The 21,439-nt window shown below is 49.1% G+C and overlaps 6 protein-coding genes across 6 annotated transcripts; 4 read left to right on the top strand and 2 right to left on the bottom strand.

Annotated features, from left to right (window-relative positions):
• Nucleotides 1-5,149: 5,149 nt before the first annotated feature.
• On the top strand, nt 5,150-7,331 carry ARB_00366 (C2H2 transcription factor (Seb1), putative; the record flags this gene model as incomplete). Its single annotated transcript, XM_003013502.1, has 2 exons — nt 5,150-5,172; nt 5,213-7,331. 2 exons carry the CDS (start codon nt 5,150-5,152, stop codon nt 7,329-7,331), a joined length of 2,142 nt encoding a protein of 713 aa, XP_003013548.1.
• Nucleotides 7,332-8,775: 1,444 nt separating this feature from the next.
• Nucleotides 8,776-11,103, top strand: ARB_00365 (ATP binding L-PSP endoribonuclease family protein, putative; the record flags this gene model as incomplete). The annotated part of the gene is made up of 1 exon (XM_003013501.1): nt 8,776-11,103. The coding sequence occupies one exon, from the start codon at nt 8,776-8,778 to the stop codon at nt 11,101-11,103; it is 2,328 nt and encodes a 775-aa protein (XP_003013547.1).
• Nucleotides 11,104-11,242: 139 nt separating this feature from the next.
• On the bottom strand, nt 11,243-11,702 carry ARB_00364 (uncharacterized protein; the record flags this gene model as incomplete). Its single annotated transcript, XM_003013500.1, has 2 exons — nt 11,243-11,355; nt 11,528-11,702. 2 exons carry the CDS (start codon nt 11,700-11,702, stop codon nt 11,243-11,245), a joined length of 288 nt encoding a protein of 95 aa, XP_003013546.1.
• Nucleotides 11,703-13,301: 1,599 nt separating this feature from the next.
• ARB_00363 (phosphatidate cytidylyltransferase, putative) lies at nt 13,302-16,067 on the top strand (the record flags this gene model as incomplete). The annotated part of the gene is made up of 2 exons (XM_003013499.1): nt 13,302-13,857; nt 13,927-16,067. The coding sequence occupies 2 exons, from the start codon at nt 13,302-13,304 to the stop codon at nt 16,065-16,067; spliced, it is 2,697 nt and encodes an 898-aa protein (XP_003013545.1).
• Nucleotides 16,068-16,474: 407 nt separating this feature from the next.
• On the bottom strand, nt 16,475-17,570 carry ARB_00362 (uncharacterized protein; the record flags this gene model as incomplete). Its single annotated transcript, XM_003013498.1, has 3 exons — nt 16,475-16,854; nt 17,017-17,292; nt 17,387-17,570. The coding sequence occupies 3 exons, from the start codon at nt 17,568-17,570 to the stop codon at nt 16,475-16,477; spliced, it is 840 nt and encodes a 279-aa protein (XP_003013544.1).
• A 454-nt stretch (nt 17,571-18,024) lies between these two features.
• ARB_00361 (uncharacterized protein) lies at nt 18,025-21,160 on the top strand (the record flags this gene model as incomplete). The annotated part of the gene is made up of 2 exons (XM_003013497.1): nt 18,025-18,168; nt 18,260-21,160. 2 exons carry the CDS (start codon nt 18,025-18,027, stop codon nt 21,158-21,160), a joined length of 3,045 nt encoding a protein of 1,014 aa, XP_003013543.1.
• Between the last annotated feature and the right edge of the window lie 279 nt (nt 21,161-21,439).

Raw genomic sequence — 21,439 nt, 5'->3', positions numbered from 1 at the left:
CGATCTGTCGCGGTCACGCTGGAGTCGACATGTAGACTATGTCCATAGTACAAGGCCCATCGGCGGCGTGTGACAAACGAAGAGGATATCTTGAATTCGCGGCCTTGAAGATATCCAGGAATACGCCGGGCGTCGTTGTCCAAGGCAGGGTTACATAAGCAGTGATGTGTCTGCTGGACTTCCAACTTTCCGACTACATGTGTATCAACAACATCAACTCCCAACGTCAACGCTCGCGAGCATCAAGCAAGGAACCATCACATTCCATAAAATATAGAGCAAAAAAAAAAAAAAGAAAAAGAAAAAGAAAGGACAAGGAAAAAAAGAGAAGAAGGTGAAGAATAAGGCGTGCAGCACAAGACCGCAGAGTACACATAGCAGCGGTATACCGATCCGTGGAACAAATCGTCATGAGATAAGATCAAGATAATGACTGCCAGAAGCAGGTATATGCCGTTGTCTTCTCACCTGCCGCGACTTGATATTCTTGATATTTTGCATGACTCGGCACCAAGGTCGAAGGTGGTTTTACCTTTTCCCCCCTCTGAATACCAAGCTTCCGGGCTTTCAACCTCGCTCGCGATATCGAATACGCCGGAGGGTGGGGTGCTCTATTTTGCACTTGTAAATCGCGGGTTCAAAGGGTCTCTCGAAGGTTTGGCTGGTTCAGTTCCTGTTCATGGTATCTCGTCTCAGCTCCTGGAGGGGAAACAGCTGCCACCAAACGAGAGCTTTGTCCTATCGGTGCCGTGTCTGCTTAGCCGGGGATAGAGGTGACTGAACATCACCACTATCTCCACGGCCATGGCGGCTGGGGAATGAGGCAGAAGAAGATAATGGATGAAGGAATATATCACGTCCCACAGACCTATTCTTGGACCCGTTAGGTATACACACGAAGACAAAACGTACTGCACGCACACAACGAGGAAAACAGGATCGGCATTGCTCCAGCGGAGGGCTACAATTTCAGCTTCACTGGTCTAGTGATGCTCGCATTAGGATAACTTTCTTGCTTTCCAAGTGTATCAGAATTTTTCATGCTGTGGCCCGGTGTTCCTCGGTTGGATGCATACATGCATGCAGACTAGGCAGCATCTCACAAATCGGAGCATTTACACTGGCACACGCAGTCACATCACATCTGTTGTTAGTGTGTGTGCGAAAGAGAGAGAGAGAGATAGCAAGAGAGACTGAGAGAGAGAATGAAATATTGTCTTGCCCTGTGCGCGCGTTCAATCTGTGGTACGCACTACAACCACCTGCAGGGGTAAGATAACTACCAATTAGCGCATCCTGGCTGGACCCTTTTCCTCATATCGAAAACAGCAAGATGACTATCGAAGGTCAATGCATATGAAGGCGTAAAGACGGTTGTTGAACATCCGAGAACACATTCCACCCAGCATCACAACAACACTGGGTTAAACGTCGAACAAAGCTTCTAATCGGTCAGGACAGAAATTGTGGACGGAGCGAGCGCCTCTGCTTCCCCGGTCCATTCTAGAGGATAGAGTTTGGATCGCTGGAGCACAAGAGGGCAATAGTGCCGATTTCCTCTCATGTAATTGATGCATGGCTGCTCGAAACGAACTAGCTACAGAGTATTGGTGGTGCTATCACAGTTATCATGACAGATTGCCCCATGGCCAGGCCAGGGCAAACAAAGAAGGCATGGTGCATGCTTTGACAGTGCGGCTGGGGGATGGACCCGACAGCTGGGAAAACGAGAAACCTCGCTTCTTCCTGAGTTTTGATCTAGTAGGGAAGTACCTTGTTTGTCAAGCTCGACTTCGGGAATACCTCTGGGACTTGCTATCTGGCGATCATCGAATGTGATTGATACCGCTGAGAATGAATAATAATGAGAAAACAAAACCAAGTGTCGCGCAAAAATGACGAAGCTTCTTCCATTGCAATGCTTCAGAACGGTTCGTTCAACATCATGTATGTGCATCAACCATAACCTTTGCTTTTTAGCTGAAGAGAGCCAGAATGACAGTGACGAAGAGAGAGAGACCTTTAGACCATTTGAGGGCCTATCCTCTACGGAGTACCGTTGGGGAAAAAAAGGTGACAGACAATAATTAAGGGAGAGACAAAAAAAAGAAGGTTTATGATACTGCTGACTTATATGAACATATTTCTTATCTTGACTTTCCTTTTTCTTTTCTTCCCTTTTGCCCTTTTGGAGGTTCTTTTTATCTTTCTGCACGGTGTGTCAGAAAGTCTCTGACATCAAACCCGTGCATGATGATGGATCCTTCGTGGGCAATCACCTTCATCTTACTCGTTCTTTTTATAGTTGAATCAGTGGGCCGATATCACCGACAAGGCGGCACACGGAAGGCAGAGAAGAAGAAAAATTACACAGCAAAAAACGGACACACCACACGCAAAAAAACAAAAAGTCGACGGTCAACGACAGTCAAGCAGAGATTTCTTTTCTGGCGGCTTTTCCTTCAACGGCGCTTCAGCTGTAAATTGTCGTCGCTCGCATGGCAGCATGAATGGTTCTAGTTGGATGTTTCTACCAAGGCACACTTCTCCGTCTCTTATAAACAAAAAACAACAGTGCGTCCTGCGTATAATGTCCATATTCGGGTGTTTGAGCACGCTGCCTCTCCCGCCAGAACGGGTCGAACGTGAGCTAAATGCGCTAAGAGACAGGAACAACAGAGAGTTCGTTCTGCTTTAAGCCATCCTAGAGTAGTGTTTGGAGTGGTCACTTTTTTTTCAAGGGTCGAGCGCGCGTGCTCTTATCCTGCCCGTGTCAAGCAAGCGATCCCGAAAGACGCTTGAGCAGACAGGCCGGCAGACATGTAAGAAAAAAAAGGACGAGCACCAGCACCAGCAGCCATGTCCACGAATCGTATCTGCCGCTGTGAGCATCCTGGCGCCCGACTTCTCTAACCTCCGCATTTTTCCCGTCAAGTTTCATGTCCACAAAGTGGCTCTGGGCTGGTGGACCCTTGAATATACATTTACTCTCGACGGTACAGTGTACCAGCCAAAAGATTAGTTACAAGAGAGAGCATCAAGAGAGCCAAAAAGAAGAAAGAGGCTGATGTCCACAGGCATTGGTTTTTGGTAACTTTTTTGTTTTTTTTTTGGAGCAGGCATAGTATCAGCATATCCAACCACCCTTTCGCCTGTCCAATCTGGCTGCATGGAACAGATGCGCCTGTCACGGCCATCCGGCGTCGATGGCCTCTTCTCCAGCACTGAAATCGGCGGCCCACACACCGCCCTCAACTCTCACTACTCCGGACGCAATGTCACGATTTCACGGATGCTGGCTGCTCGCTCGGTCAGCGGCGATCCAATAGCAGCGCCAATCTGGCGTTCCTGAAGGTTAATGGCCCAGGGTGTGTGTGCACAGTGTGCAAAGGCACATATCGAGTCAGACAGCTAACTAATTGAGACATGGCGGGTGCCGCCACGTCCCAGAGCAGTACATACACAACATGCACAAGAATGAGTGAAGGTGTCGTTGTAATGTATGTCCTAATGAGCTGGATGAGATGCACCATCAGAAAGTGCATGACATTACGTATATGTCCCGTTCCTGGCTTCCACTCTTCGGAGCACAGGGTTGGTCTGAGAAAACCCACATCCCCTGTGATGCATTCTTGTTGGCTCGTTGGCCTTTCCACCGGAGTCCTACCTGGGGGTGCCTCGCTGACCGCAACCACAGGCACAGGCAGGGTCCCCAGGGCCAAGGGAGCGACAGAGAAAGTTGAACCAGCCTGTGTGAGCGTGCTGTGCTGTGCTGTGTGCTTCATGGGTGTCTGTCTGGCTTTCTGGGATCAGCAGCGCAATGGTGAGCCTTTCCTCGCGTTGGTCCCCTTTTTGCTTTTTCCATATACAGTGGAGTCGTAGGCTGCGCCATCCTCCGACCAGCGGCCCCAGACCAACTAACGAGGTTTGTTAGTTACACCCACAGGCATATCCATTCTTGTGCAATTACAATCGGCATGGCTACTGGGCCGTCGTCTTGGGCGAGTTCGCAAAAAAAAATAAAAAAAGAAAAAGAAAAAAGAAAAAAAGAAAAAGAAAAGAAAATAAACACAAAAAAAAAAGAATGAAAAAAGCAAAAAGCAGCAAGCAACACCACCAGCAGAGAGAGAATCCACCTGGCCACTGGGACCTCGCCCGCGCCCGCTCGACCGCTTACTGGATGGCGGCCGGCGTGTCTTAACGGTTCATGCTACTCGCCGGATTGGCAACCTAGCGTGCCCTGCACCTGCGCTGGGGGGAATGAGAGCGAGGGAGCGAGTGATTGACACGCTCTTATTCTGCCACTTCCACTCTTTCTCTCCCATCTCTCTCTTCTTCTTCATCGTCCTATCTTCATACTTTCTTTTTCCTTTCACTTCTACATCTTCCCACTGATATACGCTCATTGTCCTTTTTCTTTTCTTTTTCTCTTCTTCTTCGTCTCTCTTCTTGAGCCACACTCCCCGTCTCTCTTCTTGAGCCACACTCCCCGATTCCGCGTTAATTTGCCTGGCCTTCCCTCGTCGTTCGTTTCCACCCTCTGATTTGGACAAAACTGTCGTCCAGTCACTCTTTTTAGTTCACTAATTGTTTTTTCTCCCTTCTTTCGCCTTGCCCATCAAACTCGTCGTTTATATACTTATATCATCTTCTCCATATTCTTTTTTTCTTCGTTCTCTCTTCTTAATTCCTCTTGTTCTATTTTATATTTTACGCTGTTAGCCTGCCTACTTCCTCACACTCTCTTCTACATTATCCCAGAATTCTCAGGCTTCACCAGTCACTCCTTAATACCTATTACTCCCTCTCTATCCTCTCTCCGTCCCTCTCTCTTCCTCGACTCAAACAAGCCATTCTTTAGCAACGCTTCAGAGGAATATATATATACCATATGGGTGACGGACAAACGAAACTCGACTTATAGACTCGAAAGGAAAAGGGCAGATTCTGCTTCGCTGACAATCGAAATCCCACGAGTCGACACCTTGCTACAGTCGAATTTCAATATTCTATACACTCCTTTTGATACGCACGCTGTACTGGAACATTTCTAGGGAACACCATCAACCCAGTGTTATAATACTTTTTTTTCGTTTTGGTTGAATTTACATATTATTTAATTGGTAGGTTGAATTGGAATCCTGATCGTATGATCGAGGAAAAGGAGGGGATGTATGTTTCGGCCTCTAGTGACATAACTAACGAAATTTAGCCAGGCTATCCTATCAAACCTCCTTCTCACAATGGACCCAGCCTGTGTTGCCCAACAGGCTCAGCCTTCATTCTACTACTACAACCCAGAGCCAGAGTCACGCCACGGCCAGCATGCCTTCTTCACTCCTCACCCAAACGAGTATGCTCAGAACCAGATGATGATGGTACAGCCTCAGATGCCACAGCAGTTCACTCAGATGCAACCGCAGATGCATCTTCATCCGTCCGACCAGCACAACGGTGCTCAGTTCAGAACACTCGGTGCGAAGGATTATCTATCAACCCCCAATGCCGCAAACAGTCCATCGCCCTCTCCACAACCGATGCACATCAAGCCTAGTGTTTTCCTACACGGTTCGCCCGCGCTCCTGTCCTTGGACACAAACTGTGGTTGGGCCGATGCCAACGGATTTCCATCCACTCCTCCACTGTCAACCTCTGGTAGCAGCATCAGCAGCCCCCCATCAAGCTGTGGAATGACTAACACCCCCGTTGGCGGTGACTCTTTCCGCATGGAAGGCATTGAAGGCGTCAAAGAGGGCTGCGAGACAGACGTTGAACTCGAGCTCCTAGCCAACTCTCATTGGCACAGATCTGCTTCCCCTGAGATGACACCTTGTGAGTCCTTGTCGTATTCACCTTGTTTATCAGCTATCTTTAATCTACATCTTTTTGATTGTTATCGTCTGATGTCAAGATATGCTAACTCTTGGCACCTAAAAAAAGTGTATGTTCGTCCGTTTTCGGTGCATTCCAATGCCAGTTTACCGTCTGCCGAGGCCAGCCACCATAACGCCAATAGCGGCACTGAGAGAGGCTCTTCGCTTACATCATCATCTTCGCGCTCGCCTTCTCGCTCTCCCATCATGACTTCTTCCTCCTCCTCGTCGCTCCTCCACGAAACACCCACTACCTCGTTCTCTGCGCAGCAGCCCTCCAGCACCGATTTCTGCGACCCACGCCAGCTTACCGTCGATTGCCCAGTGCTTTCGCTACCCGTTCCTGACTACCCGCCACTTCCGCCACTCTCGACCGTGGATGAGGACAGGTCGCGGTCCACCCTTCTCGGCAGCTCGCTGAAAGTAGAGCAGAGCCTCACCGTTCCTGGGCTCAGCCACGACGATTCTCTTGAGAGCTTGTCGACCTTTGATGCCATCTCTGATCTTGACTCTGAAGACGAGTTCGTCAACGGTATAGTTAATTTCACGCCGACCGAGAACGGTTTTTTGCTTGGCGAAAAACGTCGACGCACGGTCAACAACGCCAACAACGGCACTGCGACAACCGTATCCCATGAAGACGACATTATAAGCGAACAGGGCTTGGAGGATTTAGAGGAAAGTGACTTGTTTGCCCGCTCTTGTATCCCACTTCCAGAGTTCGACACTGCTGAGCAGTGCAACATTGCCGAAGATATGAGGACGAAAAAGCGAGTATCAGCTGTTGGCCGGCGAATCAAGCAACTTCCCCTTGGGTCCGAGGAGAGTGATGCGGACAGCCTTGGTGCCATCATGCGAACTGCTCAGAGTAACGTGAACAACCGCGCCTCGCATACTGACTCATCTTCCACACAAGCTCAGCAGCAATCTGGAGCACCTAGCCATGAAAGCTCAGAGACCAACCCACAAAGCACCACGTCGTCAGAGACCCCGGCTCCCACGCCAATGGTCCCTGTTGGCCGTCGTGGTCGCAAACAGTCCCTGACCGAGGACCCATCCAAGACTTTTGTCTGCACCCTCTGCTCTCGTCGATTCCGTCGTCAGGAGCATCTCAAACGTCATTACCGTTCCCTGCACACCGAAGACAAGCCATTTGAGTGTCAGGACTGTGGCAAGAAATTCTCACGCAGTGACAACCTTGCTCAACACACTCGCACCCACGGTGGCTCTGGAATGCCCATGACCATGTCTGACCATCACCCTGAATCATCCCCTTTTGATGACCAAGATGCAGGAGCCCTCGGAGCCGTACTTTATGAGGTTGCCCAGGCTGCTGCTAACAAGTCGACAACCAGTGAATCGTCGGATAGCGGCCTCTCCACTCGAGACAACCAGTCTGCGCCTTTCACAAACCGGAAGCGTCCACTCAAGAAGCGCAAGCGTGAAGCATCTGAGTAAAGAAATTTAATTTTTCTCTTCGCTTTGCACTTCGTATGGATAATGAATTTCCTTTACAAAAATTATTCCTTCCGGGCTGAAAGCTCATTCGCCGGACATATACAAATTTCTATCCGTGGGCATTCGACATACTACTCATACAATCGGCGCGCGTCTCATTATAAAGGGGATTGGTGTTCCTGAGCATTGGCGTTTCCAGAGGTCTGACTTTTTACTTCCTTTTCTCACAAAAGGGTAGGGACGGTGGCTCTGGGTTATTTCTCGATATCTTTCATCACACAACGATGATTATTCCCGTCACCTGTGAGCTCCTTCTTACTCTGCCATGGGCTTTTCTTTTCTTTTTAGATATTCATGCATTACCTCCCTGTTACTTGAACTACATTAACCGTTTTAATACTCGCTTCCTCCAAGGTGTTGGCTTGCGGTTGAACATCTGCATCAACATCCTAACAGCCACGCTATTACCTTCGCAAATGCTTTGCTGGTCCTAGCATACTTTATTATATATCCTCGAGCCCTTTGGCCTTGCCTCCTCTCCCTCGCCACTCTCCATATACCACCTTACCTCCCGCCCATCCTTCATCCTTATAGCTTTGTACTTGATAAATATTATAATTGTTTGCCACCCCTTTATTTACCCTATTTTCTTTTATTTTACTTCGCCTATCTTTTCTTTTTAATTCATGGCCATCTTTTTCCCCATCTAGCATTTTCTTTTCTTTTCTTTTCTTCTCTTATGACCTTTATGCCAATACTGCTTTTGTGTTTGCCCACATGCGAATTCCGCGTGCTACCTAATTATATTATTACTTACTTCCTGCAAACGTATCACTATATCCTCTTTTCCTTCTTCGCCTTGACATATCTTCTTAACTGTCGCTACTGTATCATACTTTTATCTTAACCCTTTCCCATCCCTCCATCCTGACTCGGTCAAGCACACTTTACATCTCTTGTTCGGCAATACCTACTTCGCTCTGCTTCGAGCGAACGCACATAATCTTTTTTTTCTTTCCTTTTGTTGAGTGTAGCTAAGTCAAAAGAAAAGAAATAAAAAAAAAAAGTAATATATTTATTGGTATTGATTTTCTTTCTCTTCCAGACCTTGTCTCATCTATTTATAAATGCCCACTGTTATATTAGTGCTATTGAATCTGAATAAGTGCCTGGCATGCACTCCGTACTCCGTACACCGTTGGGTGAAAAACTATTAAATATTTGTTATCAAACCTGTGGGGCTGAAATGCATCGAGAGAACCTAATAATGCAAACATCCATCCCAGGTCATCTAACGTGTTTCGATAGCTGACGCTGGACTCCTGTCAAATACCCATCTATCGACTCCGTCCGTTTGGTTCGATTCAGCCTAAAAAAAAAAAGTCGACAAGCCAACAACTAACGCAGAGAGTGGCAGCCCACTCGCACAGCAGATACACCCACCATGCCCGAACAGCTGAACGTTATTGCTCTGATATCAGGCGGGAAGGACTCTCTATATACCATCTTGCATTGCATTAAAAATGGGCATAGAGTTGTAGCCCTCGCGAATTTATACCCTCCACCTCGCCTAGGACAAGAAAAAGGGAAGGGCAGCCTTGGTTCAGAGGAGGAAGACAAAGATCTGGACAGCTACATGTACCAAACGATTGGGTACAGCGTCATTCCACTTTACGAGGAAGCCTTGGATATCCCTTTATTTCGGCAGGAGATCCGTGGGCGTGCAGTAAATACGTCTCGAGACTATCACCATCAGGCTTCCACAGGTAGAACAGAGCAGGAACAAGACGAAACAGAGTCGATATATCAGCTGCTCCAGCGGGTTTTACAGGCCCACCCGGAAGCGAATGCTGTTTGTGCAGGCGCTGTTCTGTCCACGTATCAAAGAACCAGGATCGAAAATGTTGCGTTACGGTTGAACTTGACACCTCTTGCGTGGCTGTGGATGTACCCGTATCTTCCCGCACCATCACACTGCCGGAATGTGGCGATCACCGCGGCCAGAGTGCCGATTACAGGGCTGCTCGATGATATGGCTGCGTGTGGCTGTGAAGCGAGAATAATAAAGGTAGCAAGCGGTGGGCTGGATGAAAGTGATCTATGGGGAGACCTTGTAAGTCAAGATGGAACCGTTAGGAGGACTATTGTCAAAAGACTCGGACGATTCTTAGATGAAGGTGTTGAGGCCGCTGTGTTAGGCGAGGGAGGGGAATACGAGAGCCTTGCTTTGGACGGACCACAATTTCTATGGAAGAAAAGGATTCACGTTAGTTCCGTGGATAGAAGAGTTGGAGATGCCGGAGTGGCATTCTTATCCCTCAAGGGTGCCCGATGTGTTGAGAAAGAGGCCTTTGACAATGGCACAGAGTGTACGCTGGATGATGTAAGGGTACCTTGGATGTTTGATGATGATTTCAGGAAACTTCTTGATACCGTGAAGTTGAACGAGGTTAAGCATGCCGTTCCGATATATCAGAAAAAGGAAGATAAACGGTGTGGGAGATATATGCTGCAGTATAAGGAGTCCCGAGGGCAGTTGAACGTCTACAACCTCTCTGCCCCTGAAGCTGGGAGTGGAGCTTCAAAACAGATGCATGCAATCAAGGATAAGCTAGCAGTTCTCTTAGGTGTTCAAAAGAAGAAAGAAGGAGAAGGGTTAACTCCAGACGACGCAATCTTTAGCACGATTTTACTTCGATCAATGGAGGATTTTTCTGCTGTTAACGCCATATACTCAAGCCTCTTCACCCGGCCCAATCCCCCAGCCAGAGCCACTATCGCTTGTGGAGACAGTATGCCTACGGGAGTTGATATAATGATATCCTTTACCTTCTACCTAGGCCGGAACACGGTTTTGCAGGCTCTCCATGTCCAATCAAGGTCTTATTGGGCTCCAGCGAACATAGGACCCTATTCCCAGGCAGTGTACGCCCCGATGGAGTCATCTTCTGGTCAAATATTAGCAGCGGGATCTGTTTACATTGCTGGCCAAATACCACTTGACCCTAGCTCGATGCAAATATATTCCCCTACTGGAGAGTCAGACGGCGAGCCGTCGTTATTCCTCTCTCAGGCTGCTTTATCTCTGCAGCATCTATGGAGAATAGGCAGGGCAATGGAAGTGCGTTGGTGGATGGGAGCTGTGGTGTTTCTTTCGGCTCATCATGCTGGCGTACGGTCTAGAGCTGCTGTAGCGTGGGATATGTGGAAGTGGATGAACGAAGATCACCATACAGAGGACACAGAAGAGGGCGATGGTGACTCTTCCACGTTTGATGTCTGGCATATGAAGTATGGAGGACAATATAGTGAGCCTAAGGAGGTGACTATGCTGCCGATACCAGACTTCGATATTGTCCAGGGAACGTCCGTTATCCCGTCTTTTTTTGCCATTGAGGTTGATGAGCTTCCCCGAGGAAGCAGTATCGAATGGCAAGGACTTGGATTAAAGGGAAGCAATGTTACTCTATCTTACGGCCAAGTTGATGATTTGAGGGTCCTGCATGCGTCTGGATCTGAGTTTGGCTGCTATACATCCATATCTATTGTGGCGAAGCATGATGTTAATCTAGAAGCCTCGCTGCGAAAAGCAGTGCAAATTGCCACAGAAAATCTGCCTCACGGAGGTGTATTTTCCCATATGGCTCTCTATACCCCCCATGGAGCCGAATTTGATGCATGGGATGGCCAGGTGATACCGTGTAAGGCTGTGTATGGCTGTGCAGCAGAAGAGCTTATTGCCGCTCTTATATTTCAAACCAGCCCTCCATAAGGAAATTATTACTGAATTTGAACGTAAGAGATGTGATATTCACTCGATGTTTATATCGTAATGCAGCATAAATCCTTGTCTAACATACTCATATATCACAGACACCTTCGTTCCATGACTGTGATAATTGGAGGATGACTCACCTCAAGCCACCTAGAGCTATTTTCAATGTAGCACCGAGTCTTACATTGATTGGATGTGATGGATAAGCTTGAGAGCCACCAGCTTGCGGGTGTGATGCTAATTCTTTGCCTGTGCATGATATGTTAGACGGTCTGTCACATTTACCTAGATAGGGAAATAGCCCTCGCTTCTTAACGGTTACTCTAGATCTGGCATGGAAGTGTCCTTCCCGGGATATTAGCCGTCAGCTTTAGAGCACGGTTTATAGAGTAACCACTAAAAGGCCTCCTTTCCGACCTACAACCGGCTCCAGTGTCTTTTGCAGCACTGGATTCCTTGACAAGGAGAGCCTCGGTGCGTTCAGCCAAATCGGCAACCTTGTGATACTTGTTATGCCAACATTTGTGGATAATGTCGTCAATCAAAGGATCTCCTTTGACTTCTGGGAATATCATATTTTGCAGTAAACCGACCATCTTGAAGCCTGCTCCCTAGGATTATCAGGATCAAGACATCGATCTCCATAAACCTCGAAGCTGTAGTTGATAAGATAGTACAAAGAGCCCAGGGCGAACTGCTCTGTTCGAGGGCCTAAGTTTCTGGCTGATCTATTGTTTGTTTCTTCGCCTGGTTCGGTACCGTTAAGGAACCTCCCCATATGGAGTTCCGCAGCCTTCAAGAGGCGTCCCAATTTCCGCTGTACGGTCAAAGTCTGTGACTTTTAGCTTAATCACAGTCAAGAAGGATATTTCTGGCCGTAGGTTCCATGAGCGAGGTTGAGGGATTCGAGAAAAGCGGCGGCTTGGGCAAGGTCATTCATCCATCTCTTTCGTGAAGCTATAGGCTCCAGCTTTCTATCTTTGTAACTACTTCTGTGGACTCGTCACGAACTTAGTTGCGCTGGATTCTACCAGACAAAGTTGAGTCAGGATGGGGGCTAAAGACGGATTCAACCTTTTCAACCTCGGACTTGGAGATCCTAGTAGTAACGGTGAGGGTAGGTAAAAGTTGTGCCTATTCAGTTTTCTCGAATTTGACCCGAGCAATCAGTATGTATAACACATATCCGGCTAGTACTTTGCTCGACACTAGACCGCTATCTGACTTGAGATGCTCGACGAGGTTATTCTCCCTGTCGACAATATTGCAAGATCGGCCTTCGAATGACATTATCATGTCCTCCTTAATTTCAAGGCGTCTATTTGAAATTCTTTCCCATTCTCCGGACAAAGCTTTGGTGTCAACATCAGACATTACTGCGTATAAAGCGACCTGAGAAAGTGACGTTCAGCCTAGCAGATAGGGGAAACTGTGGATTTGTTGTTGGAGTTAATTGGCTGTGGTCGAGCGGGCATCAGGACGGTTCCTTGCACTCGATAGGCGGGATTCAAAGATGTACAGATTATGCTTATAAGGGGTATATGTCAGTTCTGCTCATGCTGTCTCGTAGCGGGTATTGATGATTATATGGCGACGGGTTTATTAAAGCTGTTCATATTTTGAGGTCGAACGATTTGTTGTAGCAGAGTTGATGTTTGAAAGGCTTATATAAGCGTTTTCTTGGGTTTTGGGGTGGGGTCGCGGGTCGCCAAGAGAAATTAACTTTAGCACTATTCGCTGATTAAGATGGAGTTAAAGTTTTAATTTCCAAAATAAAACACTACCATTGGGTAAAGGGGATAATAATATGGTAATAATAGCATACATAGACCAATGATAGTAAAGAAGCATAGCGAGGGCATGACATGTTGACCAATAAAAACTTCGGTTTACTTGAATTAAGTCGGTACTTCGACACACGGGCCAAAGTTGATGCGAGCTGCCTGTCTCACCCTGCAGACGTAGTAAATAAGAATAAATAATCGGCCTGCATTACGAATGCAGCAGGCATTTGACGAGCTGAAGCTCCTATCTGACAAATACTCACCTGGATACCTACCTTATGCCAACTACACCTGACGGCTGGGCCGAGGATAGCTGCCCGTCAGTTGCGTGAGCAAAAGGATGGAAGGAAGCCGACCACAGCCGGCCCATTACTCGACAACTACTTTGAGCGCAATCTATACTATGATGGGATGGCAGCCCATGAACTCACGAACGAGGGTGAGCTAAAAAGCCCACTGGATATAGAGCTCCAGCAGGAAGAAAAGAGTGCGCAGCATTATGGCCTCCCTCAACGATCGCCACACCTCTACCGCCGTCCTGACCAAGACAACGCAACCACTACTACACCAACGACAGATTCAGGGGAGAGTCTCTATGCATGGAGGAAACCATTCAAGACACCCAGCGATAGTGGCACAGAAGCTGACGATGAGGCGAATGGGGCGCTAAGACGCCTGCCTATACCCCTGGTAAGCAGGAGGATAGAATACCAGTTCAAACGGGGTGACGATGAAGTAACTACCAAGGAGCGAAAGAAACGAGGGCCCCCGGTTGGTTCCAGACGCTCTAGGAGGCGTATTGTTGACTCTCCGGACTCAGGGGAATTGGAATTTCATATAACTATTGGGGCAAGGCTTCGTATTGAGGTATTGCGCCGAATTTGTGAGACTGGGCTTGTGCTTGGAGTAGCATTTGCTGTGGTGCTAAGACGTAGTGTTCGCTCGGTGGTAAAAACCTGGTTCATAGGTGAGTCGAAACGAAAACAGACAATAAAGATTACTTGATAGTCAGGACTAATTATGTGCTTTAATATAGAGTTATCTGTCTTTATTCTCCTTATCTTGGGCCTTTATGCTATATTTCCTCTCCGGAAATGTCCTTACGGCAGTTATCGCACGAAACTAAAGAGGATCATAGCCTTTCCATTTTCCAAAGACATAGATCCAGCTCCCTTGATATACCCCATATTAATACCTGTTTTGACGGCTCTGTCTCTAGGGCCATCCTGTGACTCGCTCGTTTTACTGAACGTAATCCTAAGCCTGTCGTCTCTGCCAGCAGCAACTATTCCATTGCACGATTCTGGAACTTATAGTGTGGTGCATTGGATGATTACCGCCATCCCCCTCCTCATTTCTGAGAATCTACCACTTTCCCGGAGCCCCAAAGAGGCTATGGCCGAACTCGGACTTGAACCAGAGCTTCTAGTCCTTATATTCCCACTCCAAAAGTCAACTATCTCGATTATTGAATATCTTGTTACTTCAAGTCTACTGCCATCGGAGGTGCAACTCCTGGGAACCGCCTTGGTCAACGTACTTCTGGTCTCAGAGTCTCCTCAGGCTCAGATCCTCAAAGCTTTGATCTGGCTAGGCTCACTGTGCATATTCATTGCGTGCAAGCGCGTCCTTCTCTGGGAAGCAACCTTGGCTAAAATCCCATCGTGGAAATTCCGCCGAGCTTCGAGTCAGACAAGTGATGATGATCATATTCTGGGTGCGCTAGACCGTCAAGTTTGCCATACTCTGAATCATCCCTTTTCCGAGGACCAAGCTTCAGAGAGCGAGGTGCAGGTGGATGTGGATAGATCCAGAAGCCGCCGGACTAGTGTACTGTATAACAACTTCACGAAACTTCTGGCAACAGAAGTCGATCTTGACAAGGGGTTGTTCAAACGGGGCGGATTGAGCCACCAGCCCCTTTCAGCCATGGAAAACGTGTCTAGAATTGAGGCAGGTCTAGACAAGCTAGATGACCAGACACAGCCTTCTAGATCAGATAGTCAGCGTGTTTTGTCTTCCAAAGCGGGAGAAATGGTGCCTGCTCGCAGAACCACTACCAAGGGAGGCAGACGGAAACGGCAACTTCCACCCAGTATGAGAGCGTTTCTCTCCCTTACCATGGAGCAGGCCACTATCCGAAAATGGGCGTATGCTTTGTACGTCTATGCAATGATTCTTGCTATCATACTGGTTCCGGTGAGGTGGTACGTTGGCGAATACGCCCTTGGGGGAAGGGAGCCGTTTGGATGGGCGATAGGGTATCTCTTCGGGAACATACCGTCTGTCAGGTTCACGCTGTTACTCTGGAGCCTTGAGGCCTGGGCCTGCATTCCACCCCGGATATACGATATCTCAGCATCCTGTCACCTAGGCTGGGTTGAACATCTCCGCCGCGACACACTTGGAGAAGCCAACACCCGGCTGTTTCTATGCGGCTACTGCATCCTGATCTTAATACTAGGACTATCACTAGTCCACCGGCTTTCGCGTGTGGTGGAAGTGGACACACGCCGGAAGATCTTCCACGGAATGATGGTTGCCATGTTCTTCCCGACCGTCTTTATCGACCCAGCGTTTGTCGCTCTATCCTGCACACTGGTCCTCGCCATCTTCCTGCTCCTCGAGCTCTTCCGTGCATCCCAAGTGCCGCCGCTAGCTCGCTGGCTGTCTTACTTCCTCGCACCTTACGTGGACGGCCGTGACCATCGTGGACCCGTGGTAGTGTCTCATATTTTCCTCATGCTCGGCTGCGCCCTGCCACTCTTACTAAGCCTGGCCGGCACCCTCCATCAAGGCACAGCTCCATGGGAAGGATGGGATATCGATGGTCGGGATGTCAGCATGGTGAGCGGCATAGTCTGCGTTGGAATGGGCGATGCCGCTGCGTCGCTTGTCGGTCGACGCTATGGTCGACGCCGATGGTTCTGGGGCGGCGACAAGAGCATCGAAGGGAGTGCTTCCTTCGCTGCAGCAGTCTTCATTGGCCTTGTGACTGCCCGTGTCTGGCTGGTTGGTGGAGGATGGGAGGCCCGGGTTGACTGGATCCTGACGATAGTCAAGTCTGCGTTCGCGGCTGTCGCATCAAGTTTCATGGAAGCTGTGCTGACTGGCGGTAACGACAATGTAGTTGTCCCCCTGGTTCTGTGGCTGCTGGTGCGTGGTTTGCGGCTATGACGGCCTGCACTATCTATCTCCCGGATCTACAGGATATAAAGGGAGGAGAATTAAAATAATAATGCTCTTTTTGATGATAAGTACATAAATGTATGACTAGCAGCTCAGCAGTAACTGTAATGAATATGCATCTCCTTGCCACGTCGACCACGGTCTGCGCGGGCAGCCAGTAGCCTCTCCGGCGGAAGAAAGGCCAGGCATTACTGGCCAGGGAGCATGTCCCAAGGCGAGGTACATCAAGGCCCCGGCGGCCTATGCCTGAATTCCACATAGCAACGGGCGCATCCCAAGTACAAAGCAAGCACACCAGTGTGCGCGCCGCATCTGCCAGCCATGCATGGTCCGGGGAAGCCCATCCCTGCATCTCGGGACACAGAAAGCAGTCCAGGCCAGCGAGCCATCCACGTTCACCATGCAGAGCTGTTTCCCTGTACGCCGTCACCCTCCCTCGCGGCGAGCATCAGACGCCTTCGTTCTTCGTCCAGGCCGGCAGACTTGCCCCTGGGAGCGTCAACAACAGTCCCAGCAGCAGCGGCAGCAGCAGCAGCAGCAGCAGCAGCCGTCATCACACGGCGGGCGCCCTGACTAAAGCCGATCATCCAGCACAGGAGAGCTCCACCTTGGGCCTCCAGCGCCGTCGAGGACGAGGCGAGTACCTGGCGCCGTGCGAGCCTGGGAGGTACATGATCTCGCCGTGTGATTTGGCGCTGCGGCTGAAGTATCTCCATCTGTCTCCATCCCATCTCCATCCCATCTCCAGTGCTGTTCCAGGCGTTGCTGTGGTTAGCTATGTGACTGACTAAGGACGAGGTCCCGAAGGTTCCCCATGGGTCCCGTGGCCGGCCGATAAGATAAGGTCACTCCTCGCCCTTCTAGCGTCAACTGCGCCAGAACCGCCCGAGCCAGCGACCTCGAACAGCAACCTCGCAACGTCCAACGCCCGCCGCACCGCCAAACGCCAGCTTCGCCAGCTTCGCCTGCACCAGCCATCCGTCCGTCTGCCTCCTCTGGACGTCTCGCTGCTCTCGTCGCCGTCTCACAGTCAAGGGACGGCTCTCCAACGACTCCGTCGCACCGGGGTTGCTTGATCGACTCTTCTGTGGAACATCCCTGCCCTGGCTGCTCCCTGTCCTCCTAGCCCTTCGGTCTTCTCTCTCTCTTATATATATATATATATATATTTGTATTTCTGCATATACACCCTGATCCCTCACACAGCTGGCTGCTATATAACCTGTCATATATAATCAACAACCCGGGAGGCGCGTCAGAGCGATACGATCTCGCTGCCTACACCCAAACACATACGACCGCCGAACAAAGTGGCCTGGATAGCTCCGGTTCGCCAGCTGGCTTGGGAATCGACTCGATTAGCATAGTAAGGGCATCTGCCGTCCTTTTGCCTCTGCTTTCTATCCCCATCTCTCTTACTCCTCCCTGCTCTGTTCTACTCACCGGCCCTCGCTTCCTTTTGCTGCTGCCTTCTTCTGGGCATGGCATCATCCTGGTCATGGGTTGCATGTTCCAGGTGCCTGACTGCTAGTGATGATTTATATAGTGCCTTGCAGAGAGCGCTGGCTGACCTCTCTATTCTTCTCCTCATTCACAGGTTGCATTATCTTGGGCTTTGTCTGACACTACAGCTCTCTGTTTACCTTCCTGTGAATATCACTCTTTCGTCTGGACCTTCTCTTTCACTCCTTGATCCGTCTTGCATAAAACACCCTCGATCTCGACCGCGACCTTAACTCTCGACCAACAAGCGTATCCTTGCGCAATCTTCCACTTCTGGCTTTTGAAGCTCCCTTACTACATCAAACCCCGGCGATAGCTTGGTCGAATAGCTGCCTCAGATGGGCGTGAGACCATACCTTTGACTGAGTAAGGATATTGAATAACGAACCCTTGGTTGGCCGCTTAAACCGATGTGCTATCAGATTTGGGGACTCCATAAATCATGGCTACACCATCGGCAGAGAGCTCGAGACGGGCTAAAGCAGTCGTGGATGATGAGCAGATGAATTTGAGAATAGGGCACTACACACGGCTGAATGAGATCGGTCGTGGTAGCTTTGCTACAGTCTATCGTGGTACCCACAATGTAAGGCCCCTCCTCTTCTATATAAAAATATGCCTGGAACATGTTTGAAGAGTCTGAAAGAGAGTAAGCTGACCTAGTTCTTTCATAATAGGAATACAACACCTTTGTAGCGGTCAAATCGGTCACTCTGCTTCGCATGACCCAGAAGCTAAGAGATAACCTAAAGTTGGAGATCGATATTCTTAAGAGCCTTCAGCACCCACACATCGTTGCCCTGATAGATTGCTATGAGACGTCATCGCACATACATATAATTATGGAGTTCTGCATGCTCGGCGATCTCTCCCGCTTTATCAGGAAACGGAACTCCATGGCCAAGCACGAGCTGCTACGAGATATGATGACCAAGTACCCCAACCCACCAGGAGAGGGCCTCCATGATGCAGTTGTCCGCCATTTCTTAAAGCAACTTGCCAGTGCACTTCAGTTCCTCAGAGCGAAGGACTTGATACATCGTGACGTCAAGCCGCAGAATCTACTCCTCCATCCTTCTCCCACCATCTGCTCGAAAACCCTAATCCAGTCTGTTTCTTACAAGGGAAGCGAAAACTCGTTCACTCCCATCGCGGGAGTTTCGTCATTCCCTATGCTTAAAATAGCAGACTTTGGATTTGCCCGGTCTTTACCATCTACATCGCTCGCGGATACCCTCTGCGGATCACCGTTATATATGGCGCCTGAGATTTTGCGCTACGAGAAATATGACGCCAAAGCAGATCTATGGTCCGTTGGGACTGTCCTTTATGAGATGGTTGTTGGAAAGCCCCCGTTCAGAGCTGCAAACCACATGGAATTGCTGCAAAAGATCCAGTTGACCAAGGACAGAATCAGATTCCCGCGGGAGACACCAGTTGCCGGTGACATAAAAAAGCTAATCCGCAGCCTCCTCAAGTTCAACCCTGTCGAAAGAATTACTTTCCCTCTATTTTTTGGGAATTCAGTTATCGAGGGTGATATCCCTGGTCTGGTAGGTGAAGACCTTGAAGAACAAATAGAGAGAAATGCCGCCCGTGAGCGGCAACGGCTTGAAGGAGATGACCTGGAACCGGAAGGCCTCGAGCAAGAGATACTGGACCGATCAGACACCCAAGCCGAAGACATGGACGATGAGGTTGAAGAGACAACAAATAAAGTACCAGCTGCAGCTCCAACTCCAGCTCCAGCTCCAGCGACTGAACGAACTGAAACTCGACCTGGCCCTCGACCATTAGTGGAACATAACTCACGACCCGGCTCTGCTGTAAGCAGAGTAGATGGGCGAGATAAATACGATCTTCAGCGTGCCACAGGTCGTCATACGGAAGATTCCCCAGCAATTCCATCAGCTAGAAATGTTCACCCTGTTAGTGAGCCTGTGGTGAGGCAAAGCGATAACCAGCGGTCCTCCAAATCTTCCCTTACCGAGCAGATATCGGGGCCCTCGCAGACTGCTCGTTCCCAAAATGCAAAGCAGTTATCAGAGATAGAAAAGGAGCGTGCTGCTCAAGATATTGCTTTCGAGCGAGATTATGTTGTGGTGGAGAAACGAGCGGTTGAAGTCAATGCTTTTGCGGATGAGCTCGCAGCCAGTCCGAGAGTACAGCAACAGCAGTTGAACTCTCGTCAGTCCGGTGCCATTGTTCGCCGGGCTACAACAACAGCTACGCCGCATTCGCTCAAAACAAAACATACTCCCCAGCCCGATACCCAAGACAAACAAACGAAGCCAAGAGCCGATTCTACACATAATCGACGATATTCATACGATAGGAGATATGGCCCTAATCCGATTTCTGCAACATCGGCTATCTCCAAGGCTCTTAACATGGCTAGTGGGAGGCTGTTTGGTGTCAGCTTCTCTCCACCATCCGCGTTGACAAAGGGTGGCCGATCTCCTCCGCTAGGATATAGCCCGTTCCCAACATATCCTGTTGCACAGAGCAGCTTGGTAGTAGTTGATGAGAAGCCGCAACACCTTAGCCATGATTCTAAGACCGTACATATTATTGAGGAATGTGCGACTCGGAGTGATGTTGTTTATGGGTTTGCTGAAGTCAAATACAAGCAACTTATCCCGGCTACACCTTCAAACAAATCGGATTCCACCATCAAGCCAAGTACCATGGAGCATAGCCCCGATGATGACGGCCTGACACTTGATGCAGTGCTTACACTATCTGAAGAAGCTTTGGTGTTATACGTAAAGGCTTTGTCCATTCTTGCAAAGGCCATGGATATTGCAGGAGCATGGTGGGCACGGAAGAACCGAGAAGAGAGTATCGGTAGTGGCCTACCACCGTCGAAGACGGAGAAGGACATCGTGATAAGCAGTCGAATCAATAATGTTGTCCAATGGGTCCGGACTCGTTTCAACGAAGTGCTTCAGAAAGCCGAATATTCCCGTCGACGTCTTCTAGAAGCGCAGAAGCAGCTGCCACCAGATCATCCGTACCGCATGTCTCACGAAGTCGGCGAATCAGGAAGCCTCCCAAGTTTTGACCAATCTTCAGACCAAGTCATCATTAGTTCGGGTATCACTGCAGAGAAACTGATGTATGACAGAGCTTTGGAAATGAGTCGGACGGCTGCTATCAATGAGTTGACTGGCGAGGATTTGTCCGGTTGCGAAATAGCTTATGTCACCGCGATCAGAATGCTCGAGGCTGTACTGGAAAGTGATGATTCTTCTCGATCAACTAAAGACCGAGGAACTGCAGATGGAGGCAGTTCAGGCGAACCCCGGATGGAGGATAGTCAAATTCAAGGGGAGGACTGCGAAGTTGTTGCCAAACGTAAGGGACTTTTTTCTTTTGCCACGCTTATGTTGTACTGCATTGCTAACTGTTTTCCCACAGTCGTCGAAAGCATTCGGGCCCGTCTAAGAGCCCTTCGAAAGAAGATGGCTCTAATGGCAAAACGAACTTCCGCTCCACCGGCTGTACTTTCACCAAAACTCCCACCATCGCACCCACGCCCAGCATCTCCTGCCATGGCTCATTCGCCATCTAAATGAAGAAACATGCCATTACCCTCGGCCATTGCTAACCCGTGTCTAGTCCGTTACTTCAATATATTCTTAAACATCAATTTTGAAATTTTGCCTGCAGCAATCTATCCAGGAACCGGAGTTAGTCGCTTTCGATCATCTACTTTCTGGCATTGCATATCCAGCCCGTGGCCCTCATCATATTAATTACCTACCACCAGACTTCTACCAGCCCCTTTCTCCTCTATTCATCACCCTACACTTAAATGTGGACTGCCTAAATCAGAATGATATCCTTCAAGGGCT

Source organism: Trichophyton benhamiae, assembly GCF_000151125.1.
Source record: "Trichophyton benhamiae CBS 112371 chromosome Unknown contig00070.0, whole genome shotgun sequence".
NCBI lineage: Eukaryota > Fungi > Ascomycota > Eurotiomycetes > Onygenales > Arthrodermataceae > Trichophyton > Trichophyton benhamiae.
Note: the sequence above shows the minus strand (reverse complement) of the source record. Positions and strands in the feature narration are given on the sequence as shown.